This window comes from Dryobates pubescens, chromosome 39 (assembly GCF_014839835.1).
Source record: "Dryobates pubescens isolate bDryPub1 chromosome 39, bDryPub1.pri, whole genome shotgun sequence".
Lineage (NCBI taxonomy): Eukaryota > Metazoa > Chordata > Aves > Piciformes > Picidae > Dryobates > Dryobates pubescens.
The window spans coordinates 4,134,623-4,159,289 of record NC_071650.1 but is presented as its reverse complement, the minus strand read 5'-3'; the positions used below and the strand labels follow the sequence as shown (position 1 = coordinate 4,159,289).

The 24,667-nt window shown below is 64.1% G+C and overlaps 3 protein-coding genes across 3 annotated transcripts; 2 read left to right on the top strand and 1 right to left on the bottom strand.

Moving 5' to 3' along the window:
• The first annotated feature begins 7,724 nt into the window (after positions 1-7,724).
• On the top strand, positions 7,725-9,864 carry PPP1R11 (protein phosphatase 1 regulatory inhibitor subunit 11). Its single transcript, XM_054177212.1, has 4 exons — positions 7,725-7,996; positions 8,929-9,037; positions 9,188-9,319; positions 9,833-9,864. The coding sequence occupies exons 1-4, from the start codon at positions 7,925-7,927 to the stop codon at positions 9,862-9,864; spliced, it is 345 nt and encodes a 114-aa protein (XP_054033187.1). The 5' UTR covers positions 7,725-7,924.
• Positions 9,865-13,727: 3,863 nt separating this feature from the next.
• On the top strand, positions 13,728-16,062 carry RPP21 (ribonuclease P/MRP subunit p21). Its single transcript, XM_054177211.1, has 4 exons — positions 13,728-13,807; positions 14,409-14,500; positions 15,229-15,338; positions 15,926-16,062. The coding sequence occupies exons 1-4, from the start codon at positions 13,751-13,753 to the stop codon at positions 16,060-16,062; spliced, it is 396 nt and encodes a 131-aa protein (XP_054033186.1). The 5' UTR covers positions 13,728-13,750.
• Positions 16,063-16,747: 685 nt separating this feature from the next.
• GNL1 (G protein nucleolar 1 (putative)) lies at positions 16,748-24,043 on the bottom strand. Its single transcript, XM_054177234.1, is given in 11 exon segments — positions 16,748-17,077; positions 18,223-18,363; positions 18,450-18,591; positions 19,997-20,175; positions 20,773-20,970; positions 21,301-21,428; positions 21,510-21,685; positions 21,808-21,879; positions 22,411-22,604; positions 23,390-23,641; positions 23,935-24,043. Coding segments are annotated over 11 exon segments (1,743 nt in total). The 5' UTR covers positions 24,011-24,043; the 3' UTR covers positions 16,748-16,892.
• Between the last annotated feature and the right edge of the window lie 624 nt (positions 24,044-24,667).

Below are 24,667 nucleotides of genomic sequence, written 5' to 3'. Positions count from 1 at the left end.
CCCCCAGCCCCATATCTGGGTGTGGGGAGAGGAGGAGGGGACAGAGGTCAACCCTATTACAGTTTAACTGGGGGGGGGGGGGGGGGGAAAAGGGGAATTCCAGGCGAGGGGGGAGGGGGGAAGGGGAAGTTGATGGGGGAGGGAAGGGGGAAAGAGGAACTGGGGGGGGGGGGGGGGGGAGGAAGGGGAGGGGAACCTGGGGGGGGAGGGGGGGGAAGGAGAACCTGGGTGGGGGGAGAAGGGGCAGGGAACCTAAGGGGGGAAGAGGAACCTGGGGGTGGGGGGAAGAGGAGGGGAACTTGGGGGGGAAAGGGTGATGAAGGGAGAGGAACCTGGGTGAGGGGGGAAGGGGAACCTGAAGTGGGGGGGAAGGAAGAGGGAGGGAGAACCTGGGGAGGGGGGAGAGAAGAGGGAGGGGGAACCTGACCGGGGGGGGGGGGGGGGGGGGGGGGAGGGGGGGGGGGTAAGGGGAGGGGAACCTGAGGTGGGGAGAGGAAGGGGAGGGGAACAGGGAACCTGGGAGGGGGAAAAGAGGAATGAAGAGATGAAAAAGAGGGAAAACTAAAGAAAAGGGAGGGGGGGAAGGAGAGAAAATAAAGCAAGAGGGAGGAAAAAGAAATGATGGCTGGGAGCAGTTCAAGGCTGTGTCAGGGGTGGAAATGTGCAACCAGACCAGAGAAGAAAGGGGAATTAAGAGCAGACATAAAAGGGGAATTAAGAGGGGGGAAAGTAGAAGGGGAAAAAATACCAGAGAGAAAATAAAGCAAGAGGGGAAAAGTTATTGTGGGGAGCAGCTCAAAGGTTAATGCTGCCCTGGGCCACTTGGTCAGGGGGGAAAAGGGGAATTGAGGGGAAAAAAAATGAGGCTTAAGGCCATAAAAAAGAGGAATTGAGGAGGGGGGGAAAGTGAAAAAGAGGAGAAAAAGAGAGTGAAAATAAAGCAAAAGGGGAAAAGGTGATTGGTGAACTGCCACAGAGAGAGGCTCAAGGGTAAAGTCCACATCTTGTGAGGGGAAAATGTGGAATTAAGGGGAAAAGAGGCTTAAAGCCACCAAAAAAAGAGAAGAATTAAGGGGGGAAAATGAGAGATGAGTGAGGAAGAGGAGAAAAAACAGAGGGAAAATAGAGCAAGGGGTGGGGGAAGTGAATGGTGAAGGGCAGAGAGGCTCAAGGGTTAAGTCCACCCTGGGCCACTGTGTCAGGGGGAAAACATGGAATTAAGGGGAAAAATGGGGCTTAAAGGCATAAAAATGGGGAATTAAGGGGAAAAGGGAGAGAGAAGTGGAAAAGAGGAGAAAAAAGAGGAGGAAAATAGAGCAGAAGAGGGAAAAATAGTGCTCGGTGAAGGGCAGAGAGGCTCAAGGGTTAACTCCGCCCTGAGCCACGTTGGCGGCGGAAGAGGGGAATTGAAAGGCAGTAAAACCACTTAAAAAGGCGCAAAAAAGCAGCAGAAAAAGGAGGGCTTTAACAGAAAAGGGGTAAAAAAAGGGAGGGGGGAGGGGTAGGAAGGGTGGTGGTCGGGCGGGGGGAGGTCGTAACAGGTATAAAAGGGAAGGGTTTAAAGCGTGGCTGAACTTCTGTCCTCCCGCAGCCTCCCAGCCCTGAAACCCTCCCTGAGGTCCTGGAAGATTGGTTGGGAAAGAAGGGAAAAAATAGAAGGAAAAGAAACCAAAGAAAGACGTGAGGGGGGAGGGAAAAAAGTCAAAAGAGAGGATTGGGGAGGCCGGTAGCCAGAGGAGACCTCGGGGTGAAGCCATACCTGGGCGGGGAGGAGAGCTCAGCCCCCACGTTTGGGCTCGGGATGGAGTTGGTTTTGTTTTCTTCCTCCCAGCCCAAACCGAGAATATTTCTCTCCCTCTCTCTCTCTCTCTCTCTCTCTTTTTCACTTTGGCTCAAAGCTGTGTTTTTTTGGCTCAACCCCGAAGTGGTTTTGGCTCCAAACCGTGGCTGGAGCCTCGGTGCTGAGCCGGTAGTGCGGTGCTGAGTAAGCAGCGCCGGGGATTTTCCCTGCCCTCTGCTTTGGCTTCCAGCCTCCAGTGCCCCAAACCCCTCTCAGATTGGAGCATTTCTCCTCCTTCTTTCCATTTTTATTCCCCCCCCCCAGCCCTCAGGGTTGGGTTGGTTGGGTTTGTTTTTAAAGGGGGAAAAAGCCAACTCCAGAAATTCCTCAACTTTTAGGGAGGGACTTACAACTTTTTTCCCCTTAAATGCCCTCAAAGCTGAGTTTTTCTCCCCCCCCCCTCTCCTTTTTTAACCTCACAGGGTTAAAAAGTCCCAAATCCAGAAATCCCTCAGCATTTTGGGGGGGGAATTGAAGCTTTTCTCCCCTCAAAGCTGAATTTTTTTCTCCCTCCCCCCCCCCTCTTTTTTTTCCCACCCCCTCAGGGCTGAAAATTCCCAACCCAGAAACCCCTCAGCGTTCAGGGAGGGAGCTTCAAGCTTCTCCCCCTCCCAACATCCCCCAAACCTTTGTTTTTCCTCTCTCCTTTCACTTCTCAGGGCTGAAAAGTTCCCAAAGCCACAAATTCCTCAACTTTGAGGGTGGAGGATTGAAAACCTCCCCTCCTGCCCCCCCCAACCCAAGCCTTCCACCCCCAGTTTCACTTCATTTTAACCCATTTTGGAGCCTTACCTGCTTGGAGCTCGCTCCAGGGGGAGGGGGGTCGCTGGGGTTCCCCCCTCCCCCTCCCCACTTTGCCAGATCCACCTGGGAATCCCTCAGGAATCACAGAGAAGGGGGGGGGGGGAGGAGGTCTCTGCTTCTCTCCTGGAGCCTCCTCAGCCTGGGGGGGGGGAGGGCTGTCAGGCCATGGTGGTCTCCAGCTGCCCAGTTGCTCTCTCAGGTTCCAGCAGCCCCCAGCCCCCTACCATGGTTGGGTTTCTTTTTTTGGGGGGGGGTCTTCTCTGGCCAGCTCTAAAAATGGGGAGAAAAGGATTAAAATGCCCAAATTGCTCCCCAATCCCCCTGCAAAATCCCACAAGGATCAGGGATTGGCTGCCCCTAGACCCCACAGGGGTTAGGGGACCCCTACCCTAGACCCTATAGGGTTTAAGACTCCCCCCTAGACCCTATAGGGATTAAGCCCCACCATCCATAAATGCCACACGGGTTAGGGGACCCCCCTGAGAACCTATAGAGGTTAGGGGACCTCCCCTAGATGCTATAGGAGTTAGGGAATCCCCACTTTAGACCCTATAGGATTTAAGGGACTCCCATAGACCCTATAGGGGTTAGGGGACCACCCCCTAGATCCCACAGGGATTACACCCCATAGCGATTAAGGGACCCCCTCATAGACCCCATAGGGGTTAGGGGAGCCCCTGAATACCTATAGGGGTTAGGGGACCCCCACTCTAGACCCTACAGGAGTTAGAGGACTCCCCCTAGACCCCATAGGGGTTAAGGCTCCCCCCCTAGACCCTAGAGGGGTTAGGAGACCTCCCCCAAACTCTCCTGCCACGTCCATGGTGGTTAGGAACACCCCCGCCAGCCCTCTTGGCACCCCGGCGGGTGTCAGATGATCCCCCCCCCCCAGCTCTCATCATACCTTTAGAGGGGTCACCAGAGCCCTCCCCAGGAGCCCCCCAGCCGCTCGCGACGCCCCGGCAGGGCTCAGCCCCCGGCGCAGGCCCCACACAGGCCCCGGCAGCCAGCGCCGGCCCACAGCCCCCTGCAGGCCTCAACCCCAACCCCCGCCCAGCCCCAAGGAACCAATGACGCTTCCCTCCCCTCGACCCACCCCCTCTGGCCCGGCCTTAGCCCTCCCCAGGCCGCCCCCCAACCCCCAAACCGGTACCAGCGGCGCCTCCCCGGCAGCGCCCGGCCGCTTCCGCCACGCCGCACCGGAAGCGGCGCCATGGCAACGGCGAGGCCCCGCCCCCGGCGCAGCCCCCTCGCGGCCGGTCTGCGCCCCGAGCCAAAGCCACGCCCCTCCTGGCGACCAGACCACGCCCCGTCCGCGCCAGCCACGGAGACCGCGTTGGGGGCCACGCCCCTTTCGCACAAACCACGCCCCCCCGGCCGGAACGGCCCATCCCGCACGCTCTCTGATGCTGGCCACGCCTCCATTCCAGACAGCCACGCCCCCTCTGCAGTAAGACCACGCCCCAACAGTAACCGCGCCGTGCCCCCCCAGCGGGCGTGGCCTGCCCCCCCAGGCCACATCCTCCCCGATCCCCCCGAGCAGACCACGCCTCCGGGTTGATTAATTAACCAATCTCGGTTCGCGCAACCAATCCTGCTTTAATTAATTAGCCAATGCCCGTTTTATTAATTAACCAATCCCGGTTTAATTAATCCAAACGACCCCTTGATTAATTAGCCACCCCCAGCTAAATTCATTAGCCAATCCCTCTGTAATTAACCTACCCTGGTTTAATTAATGACCCACTCTCGGTCTAATTACACAATCACGGTCTAATTAATCACCCATTCCCTCTTTAATTAACCAATGGAGGTTTAATTAATTAACCATTCCCGGTTTAATTACTTAATCAAGGTTTAATTAATTAACCAATCCCTGTTAAATTAACCTAAACTAACCCCTGTTTAATTAGCCACCCCCCCAGCTTAATCATTTATCCAATCCCTCTTTAATTAACCAATCCTGGTTCAATTAATTACCCGTTGCCGGTTTAATTACCCAATCCTAGTTAAATTACCTAACCATTCCCTCTTTAATTAACCAAACCTGGTTCAATTAATCAATCACTCATGATCCAATTAACCAATCCTGATTTAATCAATCAACCTTTACCTGGTTTAATTAACCCATCCCTCTTTAATTAATTACCCATTGCCGGTTTTAATTAATTACCCATTGCCGGTTTTAATTAACCAATCCTGCTTTAATTAATTAACCATCCGCGCTTTAACTAACCAACCCCTCGTTAATCGATCCACCAATCGCCGTCTAATTGACCAATCCCCGCGCAGGCAGCGTAACTACTGAATTAATTAGTTCCTACCTAATCAAATCCTCCTCCCCCCTCCCCTCCTCCCCCCTCCCTTCCTCTCCTTCCCTCCCCTCCTCCCCCTTCCCCTCCTCTGCCCCCATCCCCCTCCCCTCCCGCCCCCGCGCGGGGGCTGTCCCCGGCAGCCATTCCCCAACCGGCTGAACCCGCGGGAAGCGGCACCGGTGACGTCAGCGGCAGGGCCCGGAAGTGACGTCAAGCGGAAGTGGCGGCCGGGCCGGGCGCGCTTCGGCCGCGCTGAGCGGCGCGGAACGGGTTGGGCTTCGCCGCTCCTCGGGGGCGATTGGCTTGGGGGGAGGGGGGAGTTGTTGGGGGGCTGGGGGACTGGGAGGGGATGGGAGGTGGGCAAGGGATTTGGGGGGGGAGGAGGCAAGGGGGAGGGTCTGAGGGCAAGGGTCTGAGGGGAAGGGGGGGGGGGGGCGATGGGGATGTGTGGGGAGGGGTCCGGCGGGCAAGAGAGGGATTGAGGGGGCGAGAATGGAGGAGGCGGCAAGAGGAGCAATGCACAAGGGGCAATACATAAGGGAGGGGTAATCAATGGGGGGATCGGGGGTGACTGGGGGGGGGTCGGAGGGGCGTAGTGGGGCAAAAAAGGCAGTGGGGAGGGGGCAAGAAGGGCAATGAATGGGGAGGGGGCAATGTGGGGGTTGGGCATGGTCCCCCCTCTTAATTGCCCACTCCCCCCGCAGCCATGGCCCTGCCGCCCCCCCGCCGCTTCCTCTCCTCTCAGGACTTCTGCTCTGACTGTGGCTCCGTCCTGCCCCGGCCTGGCCACCAGAGCCTCCTGCAGTGCCCTCGCTGCGCCCTCACCCTGCAAGCTGAGGGTACTGGGGAAGGGGTGGAGGCTTTGGAGGGGGGGGAGACCCCAAACCCTTTTTGGGACCCTCCCTGAACTTAATTATGTGCTCCCCACCCCGTAGATCTGGAAGGGAGAAGCATCCACAGCACCGTGGAGTTCAATAGGCTGCAGCCCAATGTGGGCAGGGGGCTGCAGGAGGCCCCCCAAAGCCAGGGGCCAATGGTGAGGGGGGAGGGGCAGGGGGTTGGGCATGGGCTGGGGACCCCTCCATGGGCACTGGGGTGTGCATAGGGAGGTAGAGGGGAGTGGAAGTGGGCATGGAGGGGAGGATGTGGGGGTGGAGAGGGAGGGTCGGGGGACAGCAGTGGAAATGGGCACAGGTGTCCCCCCCAGGGGTGGGCACCTCATAAGGAACCCCTCCGGGGGTGGGGTTGGGGGGGAGCGGGGGGGTGCATGGAGGGGAAATTTTGGGGACCCCCCTCCTCAACCCCAAAATCCATCTTGGAGGGGACCCCCCCCCAAAAAAGCCACTGGGATAGGACCCCCCACCCCCCAAAAAACTCCCTCTTGGAGAGGACCCCCAAATCCCCTTGGGAGAGGACTCGCCTCCCATACCCCCCCAAAACCACCTCCTCAACATCACCTCCCAGCCCCAAGCTGTTTCTTGGGGCTCGCTTGAACTTCTCTCTCCATTTGACCTAACTGGGGGGGGGAGGGAGGGGGGGGTCCAAACCCTTCAAATCTGGGCCCCCCCCCCCCCAAAACCCTTCCCTTTTGGGGTGGGGGGGTGCAGGTAGAGAGGCGTTGCCCCCGCTGTGGCCACGAGGGGATGGCCTACACCACCAGGCAGATGCGGTCGGCCGACGAGGGCCAAACTGTTTTCTACACCTGCCCCCAGTGCAGGTAAAAGACCCCCCCCCCAAATCTAACCCCCCCCCCCCCCCTCAAACCCCACTTTTAACCCCCCCTCAACCCATTTGGGGATCCCCCCCCTAACCCTCTTTTCCCTCCTCCCCCCGCCCCTTGCTATCCCCCCTCTCTAAACCTCCTTCTTTTCCCTGCAGGTTTCAGGAGAAGGAAGATTCCTAACTGGGGGAGGGTAGGGAGGGGGTTTGGTCACCCACTCCCACCTCGACACCCCCCCCCCCCCTTTTTTGGGGTGATTTGCCTCATTTTGGGGTTCTTTTGGCCTCGTTTTGGGGTGATTTGATTAATTTGGGGGGCTTGTGGCCCCATTTTGGGGTGATTTGCCCTCATTTGTGGTTAATAAAAGCCCCCCCGCCCCGGGGGGAGGTTTATTCTGTGCTGCATTTGGGGAGGGGTCTCTCAGCTGCCCTCTTCTGCCCTCCCTGTGCCCCTATTTGCCCCTCCCAAGCCTTTGAAGTGCCCCCTCAGGGCCTAAATTGTGACCCTCCCCCATCCCTATCTGCCCCCCACAATCGCCTTCTCAGTCCCTATCCCCCAAAACCTCCCCCAGCCCCTCTCTGCCCCTCCAACTGCCCCCCCCGACTCCCTGTCTGCCCCCCTCAACTGCCCTCCCACTCCTCTTCCCCCCAGCCCCTCTTTGCCCCCCCAACTGCCCCCCAATTCCTTCTCTGACCCCCAACTGCCCCCCCGACTCCCTTTGTGCCCCCCCAACTGCCCTCCCACTCCTCTTCCCCCCCGCCCCCTCTCTGCCCCCCCAACTGCCCCCCACTCCCTCTCTGCCCCCCAAGTTCCCCCCAGCCCCTCTCTGCCCCCCCAAACCCCCCCAGCCCCTGCGCTGCCGCTCGCCGCCGCCGTTTCTCCCCCCCCCCAGCCTCTCTTCCCGAGCCAGCCTGGTGGCCCCCGCGCATACGCACTGCCCGCAGCCGTACGGCGGAAGTGCCTCTCTGCGGGAGCCGCCATTGCCCTTGGGGACCTTTCCGCCCCGCACCGGAAGTTGCCCTCCGTGGCGCACCGGAAGCTCCCTGCCTGGCGCACCGGAAGTGCCGATGGGAGGGGGCCAGCGCCTGGCGCCGCACCGGGGCGGAGGCGGCAGCGAGGAGCGGGCTCGGCCCGGCCCGGCCCTTCCCGGAGCTCCCCGCCCGTAGCGGGGCCTCGGAGGCGGCCGGGACCCTCCCAGTCCCCCCCCGAGCCCTGGACCCGTCCCGGGGCAGCGGCCGGTGAGCGATGTCGGAAGCGGCGGAGAGCGGCGGCGGCTGCGGCACCGCCACCGTTACCGAGACCGGAGCGGTTGAGCCGGTGAGGGCCGGGCTGGGGGCAGCCGTGAGGCCTACGGGGAGCGGGGGGGACCCTAGAGGGTTGCGGGGGGTCCATAGGTACGAGGAGAAGTCCCTAGAGATAGGGGAGGGGACTAGAAATAGGGGGGTGGTCCCTGTAGATAGCGGGGGGGGGTTATAAAGAGGGGTGGGGGGGGCTGTAGATATGGGGAGGTCGCTATAGATGGGGAGGGGGCTGTAGACATGGGGGGGTCCCTGTAGATGGGGAGGGGGCTGTAGACATGGGGGGGTCCCTATCGATTGAGGGGGACCCTATAGATATCTGGGGGGGGGGGGTCCGTATAGATTGAGAGCATCTCTACTGATGGGGGGGGGGGGGTCGCTATAGATAAGGGGAGGCTCCTATAGGTATGGTCTGTATGGAGGGGAGGGGGCTATAGATGGGGGGGGTCCCTATAGATAGGGGGGGGGGCTGTAAGGAGGGGAGTGGGCTATAGATGGGGGGGGGGTCGCTATAAATTGGGGTGGCTGTAAGGATGGGAGGGGGCTATAGATCTGGGGGGGGTCCCTATAGATGGGGAGGGGCTATAGGTATGGGGGAGGGGGGGGCTTTAAGTACCTAGGCAGAGCTTACAGGTATTGGGGGGGAGGGGGGGTGTCTATATATTGGGGAAGGGGTCTGTAAACACCCAGGGGGGGCAATAAATATTGTGGGGGGGGGCCAAAGATAATTGGGGAGGGGTCTTGGAATCATTGGGGGGGGGGGGGGGGGAGGGGTTTGAATGGCTGTGAGCAGCCAAATGGGAGAGAGAAGTGGGGGGAGGGGGGGGGGGCTCAAACAAAGGGGAGCCCTAAACTAATGGGGGGGGGCTCCGAGTCAGGGGGGGGTGTGGAGGTCTAGAGGGGGGGTCACGGTGTTGGGGGGGGGTCCCCATGGCCGCGCCCCCCCCCCAGGAGAACCGCAGCCTGACGCTGAAGCTGCGGAAGAGGAAGCCGGACAAGAAGGTGGAGTGGTCGAGCGACACGGTGGACAATGAGCACCTGGGCCGCCGCTCCTCCAAGTGTGAGTGGCTCTGGGGGGTCCCCACGACCCCCCACCCCTCCCCCCCGAGTCCTTCAGACCCCCCCCCACCCCCGATCGTTTAGGACCCCCTCCCCTCAATTTTCCCACCCTTTAAAACCCCTTGGTTTGGGCCCTCCCCTCCCCCCCCAGGTTGCTGCATCTACGAGAAGCCAAAAGCCTTCGGGGAGAGCTCCACGGAGAGCGAGGAGGAGGAGGAGGAGGAAGACTTGGGGGGGGGAGGGGCGGCCCCCCCCGTGGTGTTCCGGGCCGGGGGTGAAGGCTGTGGGCACCTCCATTGCGTCAGGGGGCACAGAAGGGGGAGGGGGAGGAAGGGGGGTGGGGGAGGGGGGGATGGGGCAGTGCAAGGGGAGGGGAGGGGACCCCAAGAGCTGCCTCCAGCTCCTATGGAGCATTGAGGGCCCCCCCTCCCCCCCCCCTAATTAACCCCTGGACTCCCCTCAATTAACCTCTGGACCCCCCTCCATCATACCTCTGGCCTTGACACCCCCCCCCCCCCAAAATCGATGCCTGATTCCTCCCCAGCTCCTGAGGGGACCTCCCCTCAAAAAATCACTGCCTGAGACTCCCCCCCCCCCCCCCCAAGCACTGCCTGGACACCCCCCCAGTATCACTGCCTGGACCCCCCCCAAAATCCAAGCCCCCCCCCCTCAAAATTACCACCTGATCCCCCCCCCAAATCCAAGCCCCCCCCCCCCAAATCCCAGCCTCCCCCCTCTCCCCAGGCACCCCAATATTGGGGGGGGCACATTTTGGGGTGCCCCCCCTGCCCCCCAGCACTGTGGGCATTAAAGCTGGCACCGCTCTGAGCTTGGCAGTCGCTGGGGGGGGGGGGCGGGGGCCGGGAAGTTTATTGGGGGGGGGGTGGGGGTGGGGAGGAGCTTCGGGGGGGCTCTTCTGGGGGAGGGGGCCGCGGGGGGGGGGGCAGCGGCGTCGGCTCGGAGCTGAGCCCCCAGGCTGTGGGGAGGAGAAAAGAGAGGGGGGGGTTAGCGGGGGGGGGGCACTAAATTGAGGGGGGGGGCATGAAAAATGGGGGGTGGGAGGGGATAAATTGTTGGGGGGGTCTCAAAAAAGGAGGGGGGGCACTAAATTGGGGGGGAGGGGAACTGGGGGGGGGAAATAAATTATTGGGGGGCCCAAAAAGCAGGAGTGGCATTAAATTGAGGGGGGGGGCCATGAAAAATGGGGGGGGAGGGGAACTGGGGGAGGGGATAAATTGGTGGGGGTCTCAAAGGGGGGGGGCACTAAATTGGGGGAGGGAGGGGAACTGGGGGAGCCCAAAAAGGAGGGGGGGGACACCAAAAAGTTGGGGTCAGGTGGGGGGGGGATATCAAATTGGGGGGGGCACTAAAACGGGGGGGGGATGGGGGAGGGGCAAAAAGGCTCCAAAGTGGGGGAGGGGGAGGGACCAAAAGGATCAAATTAGGGAGGGGGAATCCCCTCTTTTTTGGGGGGGGAGGGGAGGGCTCCCCAGGGCAGCTTCTGCTCCCCCCGGGGGTGTGTCCCTGCCCCGCCCGCGGGGGAGGGGCGTGGCCCCGGTGGCACCAAAACAAACTTTGTCACCACCCAAAAATGTCACCGGGCCGGGCCCCGCCCTGCCCCCCCCCGGCCCCGAGGCCTCGCACGTGAGGGGAGGGAGGGGCAAAGGGGGAGGGGCAAGGAGGTCACCCCCCCCCCCCCCCCCAGTGCCTCACCAGTAGCTCCCAGGGCCCTCCCAGTGCCCTCCCCCCTGGGGCTCCTAACCCCTTCCCCCCCCGCCCAGATTCTCTACTCAGACTTCTGAACACCCCCCCCACCCCCCCCCCAATCCTCCCAGTACCTCCAGTCCCCCCCTCTAAGCCCTCCCAGTACCCCCAGTCCCTCCCCAGTACCCCCAGCCCCCTCCCAGTACCCCCAGTCCCTCCCCAGTACCCCCAGCCCCCCCCAAGTACCCCCAGTTCCCCCTCCAACTCCTCCCAGTACCCCCAGTTCCCCCTCCCAGTACCCCCAGTTCCCCCCCCAGTATCCCCAGTTCCCCCTCCAACTCCTCCCAGTACCCCCAGTTCCCCCCCCAGTACCCCCAGTTCCCCCCCCAACTCCTCCCAGTACCCCCAGTTCCCCCCCCCAGTACCCCCAGTTCCCCCTCCAACTCCTCCCAGTACCCCCAGTTCCCCCTCCCAGTATCCCCAGTTCCCCCCCCAGTATCCCCAGTTCCCCCTCCCAGTACCCCCAGTTCCCCCTCCAACTCCTCCCAGTACCCCCAGTTCCCCCCCCCAGTACCCCCAGCATCCCCAGTTCCCCTTCCCCGCTCCTCAGACCTCCAGGACCCTCCCCAGTAACCCTCTCCAGGTCCTCCCTTGGACTCCTGGCTCCCCCAGTCCCCCCCAGTCCCCCCTTGCCCACCAGCTCCCCACTTCCTCCCAGCCCCCAACCCATTTTGTTTCCCCCCCTCCCCCCCAGTCCCTCTTTGCCACCTGGGTCCCCACTTCCAGCCCCCAACTCCCCCCTCCCATCCCCCTCCCCGTGCCCCCCAGTGCCTCCCAGTCCCACCCAGTTCCCCCTTGCCCCCCACTCTTCCCCAGCCCCCTCCCCCCAGCCCATTTCACCCTCCCAGTGCCCCCCAGCTCCCCCCCTCCAATCCCAGTCCCTCCCAGTAGCCTCCCAGTCCCCTCCCAGTCCCACCTGGCTCTCTGTCCCCTCCGGGGGGCTCGGGGGGTCCCCCTCAGGCGCTCCACGATCCTGCACTCCACAGCCAGAGCCACAGGGGTCCGGAGGCGGCCGGGGGGGCAGAGCAGGTGGCACCGGGGGCAGGAGACGGCCCCGGGGGGGAGGGCTCCGGTGCCGCTCTGCGGGGAGGGGTCCCGGGAGCCGGCGGAGGGAGGGGGGAGGGTCCCCGGCAGGCAGCGGCGGCAGCAGGAGTGGTTGCAAGGCAGCAGGAGGGGGTCCCGCAGGGGGTCCCCGCAGACCGGGCAGGAAGTGTCCTGAGCCAGGCGGGCCAGGGGGCCCCGCTCCGGGGCGCCCGAGGGGGCCATGGGCACGGAGATGGAGCCCCCGGGAGAAGAGGAGGCAGGGATGGGGAGGTGGAGAGGAAGGGAATGTGGGAGGGGCAGGGAGGGAAACGGGGACAGGGAGGGACGAGGAGGGAAATAGGGACTGGGAGGGAGAGGGAGGGACTTAGGAGGGAAGGGCGAGGAGGGAAATGGGGACAGGGAGGGAGTTGGGGACAGGGAGGGAGTGGGAGGGAGGGGGAAGGAGAGAAGGAGGAGGAGAGACAAGGAGGGAAGAGGAGGGACAGAGGAGGAGGGGGAAGGACAAGGGGGAAGGGGGAGGGACATGGGAGGGACGAGAAGGGAGGAGGAGGAAGATAAGAGGGACGAGGAGGGAAGGAGGGAGAGGGAGAAGGCCAGAGGGGAAAGGGCCTGGGAGGACCATGGGAGGAAGAGGGAGGGAGCAGGGGGGACCTGGGGACATAGGAGGGACACAAGGCCAGGGAGAGGGAGGGAGGGGAAAGAAAGCAGAGGAGGAGGGAGGAGGGGGAGGGACTTCAGTCCCTTCCTAGGTGTCTACAGTGGGGTCCCTGTAGGGGACAGCTCCATGGGGCTCACCCCACAGGCAGGGTCCCTATAGGGAGGTCCTATGGGGGGGGCTCTGTGGGGCTCACCCCACAGGCAGCGTCCCTACAGGGGGACCCTATGGGGAGATCCTATGGGGGGGCTCTGTGGGGCTCACCCCACAGGCAGGGTCCCTATGGGGAGATCCTATGGGGGGGCTCTCTGGGGCTCACTTCACAAGCAGGGTCCCTACAGGGGGACCCTATGGGGGGGCTCTCTGGGGCTCACCCCACAGGCAGGGTCCCTACGGGGGGATCCTATGGGGGGGGGCTCTGTGGGGCTCACCCCACAGGCAGGGACCCTATGGGGGGATCCTATGGGGGGGCTCTGTGGGGCTCACCCCACAGGCAGGGTTCCTATGGGGGGATCCTATGGGGGGGCTCTGTGGGGCTCACCCCACAGGCAGGGTCCCTATGGGGGGATCCTATGGGGGGGGCTCTGTGGGGCTCACCCCACAGGCAGGGTCCCTATGGGGAGATCCTATGGGGGGGCTCTGTGGGGCTCACCCCACAGGCAGGGTTCCTATGGGGGGATCCTATGGGGGGGCTCTGTGGGGCTCACCCCACAGGCAGGGTTCCTATGGGGGGATCCTATGGGGGGGCTCTGTGGGGCTCACCCCACAGGCAGGGTCCCTATGGGGGGATCCTATGGGGGGGCTCTCTGGGGCTCACCCCACAGGCAGGGTCCCTGCAGCGGAGTCCCTACAGGGAGGATCCCCCCGGGGACCACCTCACAAGCAGGACCCCTCCCCAAGCCCCTCTCCAGGGGCCGCGGCCGCCCCCTCCCCGCACTCACCGCCGCCCTGCCCCGAGCCGAACCCAGCCGCCGAAGCCGCCCCGAGCCCAGCGCCGGAAGTGACGTTGCCTCCAGGCGCCGGAAGTGCCCCCCGGAGCCGCGCGGCGCTGGCCAATGGGGAGCGAGGTTGGCTCCCGCTCCTCACCACCCCCCCCGCTCCCTCCCCCAGCGGCGCCGGCCAATGGGGAGCGAGGTTGGCTCCCGCTCCTCACCACCCCCCCCGCTCCCTCCCCCAGCGGCGCCGGCCAATGGGGAGCGCGGTTGGCTCCCCGCCCCGCCCAGCAGGAGGCGTGGCCAAGCGCGGGGAGCAATGGCGGCGCCGGTGCGGGACCGGGAGGCGCTGCAGAGACTCAACTTCCTGTTCCAGGTGGGGTTTGGGGGGCCCTGGGGGAGTCCCAGGCGGGTTATGGGGGTCTGGGGAGGGTTCTGGAGGGGTTATGGGGGACCCTAGGCTGGATATGGGGGTCGTGGCGGGGGGCCCTAGGGAGATTACGGGGGGCTGGGGGCTGTCTGGGGAGGTTTATGGGGGGGTAGGGGGGTTATGGAGGGGATTACAGGGGACCCTAGGCTGCATCTGGGGGTTCTGGGGGATTATGGGGGTCTGGGGCATGTCTAGGGAGGGTTACAGGGGGGATACGGGAGGGTTATGGGCGGCTGCGGCTGTCTGGGGAAGGTTATGGGGGTCCGGGGGTTGTCATTTGGGATCCTGGGTTGGATGTGGGGGTCGTGGAGGGGGTCCCAGGGGGATTATGGGGAGTTGGGGGCTGTCGGAGGAGGGTTATGGGGGTGACATGGGGGTCCTTGGGGGATTATGGGGGGCTGGGAGTGCCTAGGGAGGGTTCGGGGGGGGGGGGATAGGGGGGGCCTGGAGCAGCTCTAGGGAGCATCTGGGGGTGCTCTATGGTTCTTGGGGTACCTCTAAGAGTGTGGGGGGGACCCCCTCTGGTTCTTGGGGTGCCCCTTTGCAGGCTGCCCACTGGGTGCTACCCCACAGCCCGGCCCTGGCTCGCTTCTACTGCAGCACCCAGCGGGGGGCTGCTCGCCGCCTGGTCCTGCGCATGTGAGACCCCTCTGGGGGGAGCTGGGGGTCCGGGTCGGGGTCCTAGGGGGTCTGGGGGTGTCTAGGGAGGATCCTGGGGGGGCCCTAGGAGGATTATTGAGGTCTGGGGGGGTTTCTGGGAAAAGGTATGGGGGGCTGGGGGAGGGCTAGGGAGGGGTTGGGGGGAGGGGGTCCTAGGGTCTGGGGGACCCAAGGCTGGATAGGGGAGTCCTGGGGAAGCTCTGGGGGGGCCTGGGAGTGTCTGGGAAGGGCTATGGGGGGCTGGGGGGTGTCTAGGGAGGGTTCTGGGGGGGGGGGGGATATGGGGGTCATGAAGGGGGTCCTAGGGGGATTATGGGGGTCTGGCCCGTGTCTGGGAGGTGTCTGGAAAGGTTTATGGGGGACTGGGGGATGTCTAGGGAGGGTCCTGGGGGTTTAGGTGGGACCCTAACTTGGATATGGGGGTGCTGGGGGGCGGGGGGGGCAGGCACAGGGGGTCTGGAGGTGTCTAGGGGGGGTCCTAGGGGGATTAGAGGTGTCTGGGGGGTGCCTAGGGAGGGTTATGGAGGACCCAAGGATGGATTGGGGGGGGGGGGGGGGGTCTAGAGAGGGTTTGGGGGGGGATATGGGGATCCTGTGGGGGGTCCTAGGGGCTCGGGGGGGGTGGGGTGGGGTGGGAAGGAGTCTCAGCTATTTGAGGTCCCTCTCACCCCCTCCCCCAATAACCTTCCCCCTTCCCCCCACCCCAGGGCCCCCTCTGTCAAGCGCCTCCTGTGCCGCCGCTGCTGCTCCCTGCTGCTGCCTGGGGCTGGGGGCTGCCAGCGCCTCCGAGGTGGGGAGGGGGACCCCCAGAAAGGGGGTAGGGGACCCCCAGAAAGGGGGGGAGGGGACAGGGGGGGGGGTCCCTGCTAGCTTCTTGTCTCCATTAGCTTTCTAGGGAGCTTCCTCCCCTCCTAGCTAAGGCATTAAAGGCTCCACCCCTCAATTAACCCCATTAATGAAGCCCCGCCCCTTTCCTTAGCCCCTCCTTTAAACCCAGCCCAATTAAGCCCCACCTCCTCATTAAGCTCCTCATTAAGCCCCACCCCTCCCAGTTAGGCTCCACCTTTCAGTCTTTTCCCTGTCACCCCAATTAGTCCCCACCCCTTAATTAAGCTCTTCCTAATTAAGCTCATTTAATGTCCACCCCCTTAATTAAGCCCCCCCCTTCCCAGTTAGCCTCCACCCCTCCCAATTAGCCCCATCCCTTAATTAGCCCCACCCTAAGTAAGCCCCACTCTCTAATTAAGATCCTCCCAGCCAGGTCACACCCCTTAACTAAGCCCCACCCCCAAATTGAGCTCCTCCCCTCCCCATTAAGCCCCACCCCCTAACAGTTAAACGAGTCCATTAAGCCCATCCCTGTAAGCCCCACCCCCTCGGCATTGACCCCACCCCTTCCCGTAGGAGGGGGCCAGCCCCGCACTGTGATTGGCTGCTGGAGCTGCGGCCGCACCCGGCGCTTCCTGTTCCGGCGGGAGCCACGCCCCCGGGCCACACCCACAGGTCAGAGGGGGTGGGATGAACCTAAGGGGTGGGGCTAAGGGAAGGGGCGGAGCTAAAGCTTGTCGGAGTTGGACAGGAAGGGGGTGGGGCCAGCCTCACTTGGGCAAATCAGAGAGGAGACTGGTGGGGGGGTGGGGCTGATCTGGGGGCATCCAATCAAGGAGCGGAGATGGGAGGGAGGAGGGGTAGGGTCAGATCTCTTGTGGCCAATCCTGAGGAGGATCTGGAAGTGGGTGGGGCCAGGGCCTGCTACAGCCAATCAGAGAGAAAAGGAAGGAAATAAGGGGGGGGAAGGGGGGTGAGGGTGGAGTAAGTCCTGTTGGAACCAATCTGGTGGCAGGGCAGGGGGTGTGGCTAATCCCGTGGCAGCCAATCCAGGAGTAGAGGTGGAAAGGGAGAAGAGGGTGGGGCCAGTTGTGTTGTATCCAATCAGGATGGAGGAAAGGGGTGGGTGGGGCTGCCTCTGCTCTTACCAATCAGCAAGGCAGGAGGGCAGAGCTCAGCCCCTTGTGGCCAGAGAGGTCCAGGGCTGGAACCAATGAGGGCGAGGCAAATTAGCCCCACCCTTATGCTAATGAACAGAGGAAGCTGATTGGCTGGAGGCGGGGGGGGGATGAGGGGGGAGAAGCTGGCAGCCAATGAGAGCAGAGCTGACTGATGTCACTCCCCAGGCCCCACCTCCGAGGGGAACTCAGCCTGAACCGCCCCCGGCAACAGCGCAGGGACCTGGCCTCTGATTGGCTCAGGGCAGGCCACGAAAGGACCAATCAGAAAGGAGCAGCTGCAGAAATAAACCTTCCTTCATTCCATATATGGTTCTGGGCTCCCATTGGCTCCCACCTCCCGAGGGGGGCAGGAGGGGGCGGGGCTAGCACTCATCCTCCCCCAGCAGCTCATAGGGATTGGCTGCTGCCATTGGGGTGGGCGTGTCCTCCTCAGGCTCAGGCTCCACCTCCTCTGAGCTTGACTCCGCCTCTGGGGGGGCGGAGCTTTGGCTGCCGGCCTCCAGCAGGGCCCTCAGGGCCTGGGTCTCAGGGTGCTGCTCCCACAGCTCTGGCAGGGGGGGGGGGCAGAGGGGGAAGGTCAGGGACCCCTCCCCAAATCCTGGACCCCCCCCCCAACCTGAATCCCCCTAAGGGACCCCCTGAGACCTCCCCCCCCCAAAAAATCCCAACCCCCCTAGGACCCCCCCAGTGCCTGGGCACCCATCAGGGACCACCCTCCTGAATCCTAGACCCACCCCCACCCCATCAGTGACTCCTCCTGAAGCCCCCTCAGGGACCCTTTGAGACCTCCCCCCAAACTCCTGGCACCCCTCAGGGACCCACTGAGACACCACCCCCTCCCACCCCCCCAAATCCTAAGCCCCCATCAAGGACAACCCTCAAGACCTGAACCCCAACTTCAAGGAGCCCTTGAGACCCCTGCCAAATTCTAGACCCCCATCAGGATGCCCTGAGACCCCCCCCCCCCCAAAAACCTAGGCCCCCATCAGGGACCCCCTGAGAGCCCCCCCAGGGAGGCCCCAGACTGGGGAGAGGTTTGGGGAGGGCAAATGAAGGACTGGGGGGGCTCAGGTTGGTTGGAGAGGGGGCAGAGGAGAACTGGGGGGGTTCAGGGGGGGCCCTGGGGGTCTTTGGAGGGATGAGGGAAGTGCTGAGAGCTCAGGGCTGGGTGAGGGTCAGCTCAAGGGTGCCAGCAGTGGTGGGCGGGTGGTTTTGGGAGGGGATTTTGGGCTGCTGGAAGTTTTTTGGGGGTGCTCTGAACTGAGGGAACTCTGCTGAGACCTCAGGGCTGGGAGAGGGATGGTGAGGGGCAGCCAGGGGAGGGTTTGGGGGTGCCCAGGGGGAACTCTGCTGAGACCCTTAGGGGTGGAAACCTCAGGGCTGGGCAAGGATCAGCTCAGGGCAGCCAGAGGTGGGTTTGGGGGTGCCCAGGGTTGGGTTTGGGGTGCTGGAACTTTTGGGGGAGCCCTAGAAGTCTGGGGGGGGCACTCTAGAAGTACAGGGTGGGTTGGGGGGGGTCAGGGGGCGTCTATTGGGGGGGGTGGCTCAGAGCCGAGGGAACTGTGCTGAGACCTCAGGGCCGGGCGAGGGTCAGCTTGGGGCAGCCAGGGGTGGGTTTGGGGGTGCCCAGGGGGTGGCTTTGGGGTGCTGGAAGTTTTTGGGGGGCCCCTATCAGTTTGAGGGGGTCCTGACCTTTGTCCTGAGAGTAGCCTGGGGGTCGATGGCAGAGGGGGAGCCTGCCCTCAGCTGCCAGCCTGAGGATGCTGTTGGCTGCCCTGTAGACGTCGTTGCGAGCGGCCTTGGCTGTCTTGTAGCCTCTCTTCTCCGCCCAAGCTGGGGGGGGCAAGGCCCCAAAATCGATTAGAATCACCCCCAAAATCCCCTGCTCGGCCTCAGTGCACCCCAGAAATCTCTCTCACCTTCACAGATGTCCCAGGCTGTCCAGGGGGAGCTGGCAGAGGGCAGCTGGAGGAGGGTGGGCAGGGGGAGGCGAGAGGCCAAGTAACCTACAGCCGAGTAGGGCTCCTGCAGCTGGGAAATGGGGTACACCCCTGCCAGCACCTGGGGGGGGGGGGCCACATAAAGGGGGTGAGGGGACCCCAAAAATCCTACTCAAGCAGATTAGAGGCCCCACAAAACCTCCCCCAAAGCCTGGAGCCCCCCCACATAGATTAAAGACCCCCAGAAGCTTCCTCGTCCTTTAGAACCCACTCGAAGCTTCCCCAAAGCCTGGGGCCCCCCAAGACTCCTCCACAGCCTGGAACCCCCCCAAAACCTCCCCCACATAGATCAGAGACCCCAAGACCACTCCACATAGGTTAGAGACCCCCAAAACCTCCAGCCCCCCCCCCCCCCAACCTTCCCCACACACATTAGAGACCCCCAAAAGCCTCCTTGGAGCCTGGAGCCCACCCAAGGCTCCCCCACAGCCTGGAGCCCCCCAAAACTCCCCCACAGCCTGGAGCCCCCCCCCAAAACCTCTTCATATAGAACCCCCCCAAACCTTTCCATGCACACTAGAGACCCCCACCCCCCAAAATAAAGGGGTAGGCATGGAGCAGGTTTGGGAGGGTCAGAGGGAAAATGGGGTGTGGTTTGGGCGGGGTCACAGGTCACTTGGGGGCAGGTCGGGGGGGGGAGGGGGTCACGGGTCACTTGGGGGCAGGTCTGGGGGGGGGGTCACAGGTCACTTGGGGGCAGGTCTGGAGGGGGGGTCACAGGTCACTTGGGGGCAGGTCTGGAGGGGGGGTCACAGGTCACTTGGGGGCAGGTCTGGGGGGGGGGGGTCACAGGTCACTTGGGGGCGGGTCTGGGGGGGGGGTCACAGGTCACTTGGGGGCAGGTCTGGAGGGGGGGTCACAGGTCACTTGGGGGCAGGTCTGGAGGGGGGGTCACAGGTCACTTGGGGGCAGGTCTGGAGGGGGGGGGTCACAGGTCACTTGGGGGCAGGTCTGGGGGGGGGGTCACAGGTCACTTGGGGGCAGGTCTGGAGGGGGAGGTCACAGGTCACTTGGGGGCAGGTCTGGGGGGGAGGGGGTCACAAGTCACTTGGGGGCAGGTCTGGAGGGGGAGGTCACAAGTCACTTGGGGGCAGGTCTGGGGGGGGGTCACAGGTCACTTGGGGGCAGGTCTGGAGGGGGAGGTCACAGGTCACTTGGGGGCAGGTCTGGGGGGGGGGTCACAGGTCACTTGGGGGCAGGTCTGGGGGGGGGGGTCACAGGTCACTTGGGGGCAGGTCTGGGGGGGGTCACAGGTCACTTGGGGGCAGGTCTGGGGGGGGGGTCACAGGTCACTTGGGGGCAGGTCTGGGGGGGGGGGTCACAGGTCACTTGGGGGCAGGTCTGGGGGGGTCTCCAAGTGCCTATGCAGCAGCCCTGGGTTAGGGAGGAAGCCTCAGAGCCAAGCTTCAGGTTGAGCTCTCATTTATGGGGGGAAAGATAGTGGGGAGGGGGTCCCCAACACCCACCTGGAGCTCTGGGGGGGCCCTGGAGGGGAAGACCAGGCCTGGGCAGTCGCAGAGGCGGAGGCTGGGGGTGAGGAAATGAGTCTGGAAGTAGCGAGTGCGGCCTGGGGCCCGGGAGACGCTGACCGCCCCCCGGCCCAGCAGCGCGTTCAGCACCGAGGACTTCCCCGCGTTGGGCAGCCCTGGGGAGGGGAGGAGGAGGCTCAGGCCACGCCCCCGGGCTCGGGCCACGCCCCCTCGCCACCAGCCACGCCTCTTACAGAAAGCTCTGCCCCCCCCCCCCCAGCGGCAGCCGCGGGGCTGGAAAGGAGGGAGAAGAGACATAGGGATCAGGCCACACCCCCTCTCTGCAAGCCACGCCTCCTAGGGAGAGCCACGCCCCCTAGTGGCAGCCGCAGCCCTTGGGAAGGAGGAGGGAAGTAGGGGTCAAGCCGTGCCCACACGGCTCAGGGCCCGCCCCCCTCCACAGGCCACACCTCCCAAGGAGAGCCACGCCCCCCGCTAGCAGCTGCAGCCCCCTGGGGGCCGCCGCAGGCCTTGCAAGGGAGGAGCAAGAAGGGAAGTAAGGATCAGACCACGCCCCCAGGGCTCAGACCTCGCCCCCTGTCTGCAGGCCACGCCTCTAGTGTAAAGCTACGCCCCCTAGTGACAGCCCCAGCCCTTGGAGAGGGGGGAAATAGGGATCATGCCACACCCCCTCAGCTCAGGCCATGCCCCCTCCCCAAGCCCCGCCTCCTGAGTAAAGCCACGCCCCCTGGCGGCAGCCACGGGGCCCTCACCGACGCAGCCCATGGTGAGCACGCCGTGCCGGTAGCGCTCCCACTGCCGGGGGGCAGCCATGGCCTCCTCTTCCTCCTCCTGCTCTTCCTCCTCTTCCAGCTGCTGCTCTTCCTCCTCCTCCTCCTCCTCCTCCTCTTCCCCTCTGGCTGCTGCCTCCTCAGCCTGCTGCAGCCTCGCTCGCCAGCTGCTGAGGTCCACTGAGGGGAGGGGCACAAGGGGGGAGTGTCAATGGAGGGGGTGGGTGGTACCTAGGGGATATTCCCCTGGGACCCACCCCCCAGCACCCAAGGGACTCCCCCAGCACCCTGCAGCCCACAAGGGATCCCCCAGCCCTCAGGGGACTCCACAGAGCACCCAAGGGACCTCCCCTCCTCCCCTGGCCACGAAGCTAAGCAGGGTCAGCCCCACACAGCAAGTGGGTGGGAGACCAAACCCCTTGCAGCTCCCCCACCTCAGCACCCACGGGTGCCCCCTCCCCATTCACCTGCCCCCTCCCAGCACCCCTGGGTGCCTTCCTCCCCACTCACCTTCCCCCCCCACAATCTCCTCGCAGGCCTCCAGCAGCTGCCAGGGTCCCACCGCCCGGCTCCAGCCCCCTCCTCTCCTCTGCCTCCGCTGCAGCCCTGCAGGAGGAGGCCCCAGTCAGCTTGGGCTGCTTTTGGGGGGGGGCAGGGGGCTGTAGTGGGTCTCAGGCGTCATTTGGGGGGGTGTTCCCTTACCCTTGGGGGGCGCCCACCTGGGGGCGGAGGTGAAGGGCACGACCCTGGCGGCCGGGAAGCGGCGCCGGAGGTGCTGGCTCCAGGCGGCAGCCACGGCCGGGGCGGTCAGGTCCACTTTGTTGAGGATCAGGATGAGGCCCTTGCCCAGCTCCCCCACGATGTGCTCAGCCAGGGCCGGGGGCACGTTCAGCGCCTGGGGGGGCAGGGGGCACACACACACAGGCTCGGGGGGTGCCCCCAAAGCCCCCCGCGGGGGTGTCTCTGAGTGCCCGGGGCGCGTTCCCGCCGCCGGCCGCCAGGGGGCGCTGCGCTCACCGGGTGCCGCGCGTCGGTGATCAGCAGGATCAGGTCAGACATCTCCAGCACCCTCCAGAGCTGGCGCCACGTCTGGGGGGGGGGGGCGGGGGGGCAGAGTGGGGACACAAACACCCCACCCCCCACCACCCCTTCGTCCCCTTCCTTACCCTTTAACCCCTCCCCCCCCCCCCAGCCTCCCCTTACCCTTTAACCCCTCCCCCCCCAGCCTCCCCTTACCCTTTAACCCCTCCCCCCCCAGCCTCCCCTTACCCTTTAACCCCTCCCCCCCCCGCCTCCCCTTACCCTTTAACCCCTCCCCCCCCCCGCCTCCCCTTACCCTTTAACCCCCCCCCCGCCTCCCCTTACCCTTTAAACCGCCCCCCTTAGCCCCCTCCCTTTTCTCCCTCAGTCCCCTCCTTGCCTCTCAACCCTCCTCCCACCCCTTAGCCCTCCCCTTGCCCTTCACCCACCCTACCCCCACCCCTCCAAGCCCTTAGGCTCCCCACTTAGACCCCCCCCATACCCCTCTCACAAGCCCCCTTCCCCCACCCCCCCTGCCCCTCCCCTTCCCCACCCCCCCAGCCCCTCCCCTCCCCCCGCTGTCCCCTCCCTCCTCCTCACCTCCAGGTTATGCTCAAAGGGGGCCAGCCCCCCGCCCTCCTCTTCCTCCTGCTCTCCTGCCTCCCCCGGGGGCCCCCCCCCAGGCCTCTCCCCCAGCTGCCGGAGGAAGGCTCCAAAGGCCTCTTCCTCCCTGCGCCGCAGCTCCTCCGGCCGCATCCCGAAGCTCCAGGGAGGCCTCCGGGGGAAGTCCAGGCCTGGGGGGGGGAGGGGGGATGTCAGCAGGGACACCCCCACCCCCCCAGGGCTACTTCCTCCTTCCCAAGGCTCATTTCCACCATCCAAAGGCTACTTCCTGCTTCCCCAGGGCCACTTCCTCCCTCCCCAGGCTCCTTTCCTGCTTCCCCAGGGCCACTTCCTCCTCCTCCCTAGGGATCACTTCCCACACTGCAATGCCCATTTCCACCTTTCTAAGGCTACTTCCTTCCCTCCAAGAGCCACTTTCCCCCCTCTTAAGCTCATTTCCTGCTTCCTAAGACTCACTTACCCCTCCCCAAGGTCATTTCCTTCTACTGAGAGGCCACTTCCAACCCCCCAGGGCTCATTTCTTGCTTCCCCAGGGCCGCTTTCTTCTCTTTATGGTCCTCATCTGCCCCTTTGAGTCCTCAATTGCCCCTCCCCAGACCCCCAACTACCCTCTCAGACTCTCAACTTCACCTCCAGCCCTCAGGTGCCCCCCACAGACCCTCTCCAGCCTCTAACCGCCCCCTAAGTTCCCCAACTACCCCTTTGAGCCCTCAAATGCCCCCCCTCAGACCCTCCCCAGCCCCCCAACTGCCCCTTTGAGCCCTCATAGAACAGCCCCAGATCCCCTACTCCCCCCTCAGACCCTCAGCTGCCCCTCCCCAGCCCCCCAACTGCACCTTCGAGCTCTCAGTTGCCCCTCCCCAGCTGCCCCTCTGAGCCCACATTTACCACCCCCCGCGATCTCCCACCGGTCCCGGTGTTCCCCCCTCCCCCCGCCAACCCCTCCCGTACTCACCGGGCCCATAGATCCGTTCGGGATCCAGCTCCAGGCCGCTCTCGGGCAGCATCTCTACCACCTCCTGCTGAGCTCTCCGTCGCCGTCGAGCCAGAGCCTCAGCCCGGGGCCCTCCCAGCTGTAACCGGAACCTGCCGGGGTCGTGGCGGCGCTGCGGAGGCGCCGCCGCCGCTTCCCCTTCCTCGGCATCGCTGCCTCGGTCCCGGCTGCCGCTGCGGCTGCCGCTTCCCGGCCCGGGGCCTGGAGGAAGGTCTGGGGAGGGAGGGGGGAAGAGGGGAGGCCAGGCCGGCGCCGGTCAGGCTCCAGTGAACACTGCCCACCCCCCGCATAGCTCCGGTCAGGCCCCGGGGACCGCCGCCCACCCCCCCGCATAGCTCCGGTCAGGCCCCGGGGAACGCCGCCCACACCCCGCAATGCTCGGACCAGGCTAGGCCCAGCCCGGTCAGGCTCCGGTTACCCCTTCCCGCCCCCCGCAATGCCCAGGCCAGGCCCAGCCCGGTCAGGCTCCGGTTACCCCTTCCCGCCCCCTTTAGGGCCTCGCTCACCTCCCCGCTTGCGGTCGCGGCGGTCCCGGAGCTGCTGCTTCTTGCGCTTGGCGCTGAACGGCCGCTTGCGGGGCATGCCGGGAGGTCACGTGGGGAGAAGGGCAACCAATAGGAGAAGAGAAAGGAGAAAGGAGGCGGGAGAAAAAGAGGGAGAAGCCAATAGGGGAACGGAAAGGGTGGGGAGGGAGGCGTGACCACAGAAAGGGGCGGGATTAATGGCGGAAGAGCCAATGGGAGAGGGAAAGACCTCAGAAGAGGGCGGGATGAGCAAGCTTGAGCCAATAGGAGGAGAAGGTACAGCAAGAAGAGGAGGGAGTAGTGCTGGAAAAGCAATCGGAGAGCGACGGCAGAAAGGGGAGGGGACGGAACTAACAGCCCTAAGAGCCAATGGGAGAACAAACGTTAGCATAGGCAGGCGGGACAAACCAACAGGAGCCAGGAAGAGAGCGAATTGGCATAAAGGGACAGACGCAGGAGAGCCAATGGGAAAAGAATCCTCACAGAAGGGATATAGACGATTGCCGGGAAGCCGAGCGCGGCCGAAGGGGCGGGATCAAACTGTGAGAGCCAATAGAAAGCAGGAAGCGAGCGGATGCTGGCGAACCAATAAGAGCGAAATACCCCAGAGGGGGACAGGGACAACATCGGAAAAGCCAATGGAAGGAAGACCCTTCCTGAATGGGGCGGGACAAAGCCTCCAGAGGGAGGGAGGAAGGGGAGGAGTGAGGAGGAA

Coding starts and splice junctions, on each gene's coding strand:
- PPP1R11 (XM_054177212.1), top strand. CDS start 7,925: ATGTCGGAAGCGGCGGAGAGCGGCGGCGGCTGCGGCACCGCCACCGTT. Junction 7,997..8,928: donor AGACCGGAGCGGTTGAGCCG/GTGAGGGCCGGG, acceptor CCCCCCCCCCAG/GAGAACCGCAGCCTGACGCT. Junction 9,320..9,832: donor CCGGGCCGGGGGTGAAGGCT/GTGGGCACCTCC, acceptor CCTGCCCCCCAG/CACTGTGGGCATTAAAGCTG.
- RPP21 (XM_054177211.1), top strand. CDS start 13,751: ATGGCGGCGCCGGTGCGGGACCGGGAGGCGCTGCAGAGACTCAACTTC. Junction 13,808..14,408: donor GACTCAACTTCCTGTTCCAG/GTGGGGTTTGGG, acceptor GCCCCTTTGCAG/GCTGCCCACTGGGTGCTACC. Junction 14,501..15,228: donor CGCCGCCTGGTCCTGCGCAT/GTGAGACCCCTC, acceptor CCCCCACCCCAG/GGCCCCCTCTGTCAAGCGCC.